The sequence below is a fragment of the Sinocyclocheilus rhinocerous genome, unplaced genomic scaffold, assembly GCF_001515625.1.
Source record: "Sinocyclocheilus rhinocerous isolate Xijiao unplaced genomic scaffold, SAMN03320098_v1.1 C36080284, whole genome shotgun sequence".
Taxonomy (NCBI): Eukaryota; Metazoa; Chordata; class Actinopteri; order Cypriniformes; family Cyprinidae; genus Sinocyclocheilus; species Sinocyclocheilus rhinocerous.
The window spans coordinates 1-808 of record NW_015772471.1 but is presented as its reverse complement, the minus strand read 5'-3'; the positions used below and the strand labels follow the sequence as shown (position 1 = coordinate 808).

General features: G+C 37.7%; 1 protein-coding gene across 1 annotated transcript; it reads right to left on the bottom strand.

Annotated features, from left to right (window-relative positions):
- Positions 1-13: 13 nt before the first annotated feature.
- LOC107735464 (charged multivesicular body protein 1b-like) lies at positions 14-800 on the bottom strand (the record flags this gene model as incomplete). The annotated part of the gene is made up of 2 exons (XM_016547137.1): positions 14-171; positions 690-800. Coding segments are annotated over 2 exons (269 nt in total), but the record flags the coding sequence as incomplete, so codon positions are not given.
- Positions 801-808: the final 8 nt, after the last annotated feature.

The following is an 808-nucleotide window of genomic DNA, read 5'->3' as shown; positions in this document are numbered from 1 at the left end:
AAAAAAAAAAAGCAGTTTGTGTACCTTGTTCATGGTGACTGCTGTCTGTACTCGCGCAGCCACCGCATCCACTCTTGCGCTCATTCGGAGGAAGTTCACTGATTGGTTCTTCTGGCGAATGGCGTTTTCCGCATGTATCCGGGCAACCTCCATATTGCCCTTCTGGACTGCCTAAGTTACACAGACATAAGCACTGGTTCACTGGTCACCAAAACACAGTCTTTGACTTAAAGCAATACATTACATATGGCAGAAAATGCATGAGCTTAATTGTGGGCAGAATTGATGATCAGCTTGCTTTACAAAGTTTGTAACATTAATGAGAATATCTTGCCCTGACTTGTCAATTGCAAAACAATTTACTTTTTAATTTAATTTACTTTTAAACACTTAAGTACAGTTAAATGTGGTTAGTTTTTTACTTTCACTCAAGTAGGTTTTTAGCTAGATATTTTGCCTTTTAGATTAATATAATTATTGGCAATGTGTTTACTTTCTCTTAAGTATAATTGATCAGTACTTTTTACTATGCAAAACTTAATACTCATAAAGCAGCTCTGAAATCCCCAGCATTCAAGTAAAAGTGTTGGGTGATGATGCTACAGCCTAAAGTTACTTTATCTCAATGGATGGCGTGTCTAAATGCCATTCAATGGAAAAGTATGTTTTGATTTTGTTTGTTTGTTTACCTTCTTGACCTTGGCCTTCTCCGCTTTCTCTTCTTTGTCGCATTTCTTGGAGCTCCGCTGAAGTTCTTTGGCTGCAAACTTGAGGTTGAACAAATTCTCTGAAGTCACACGTCAAGGAA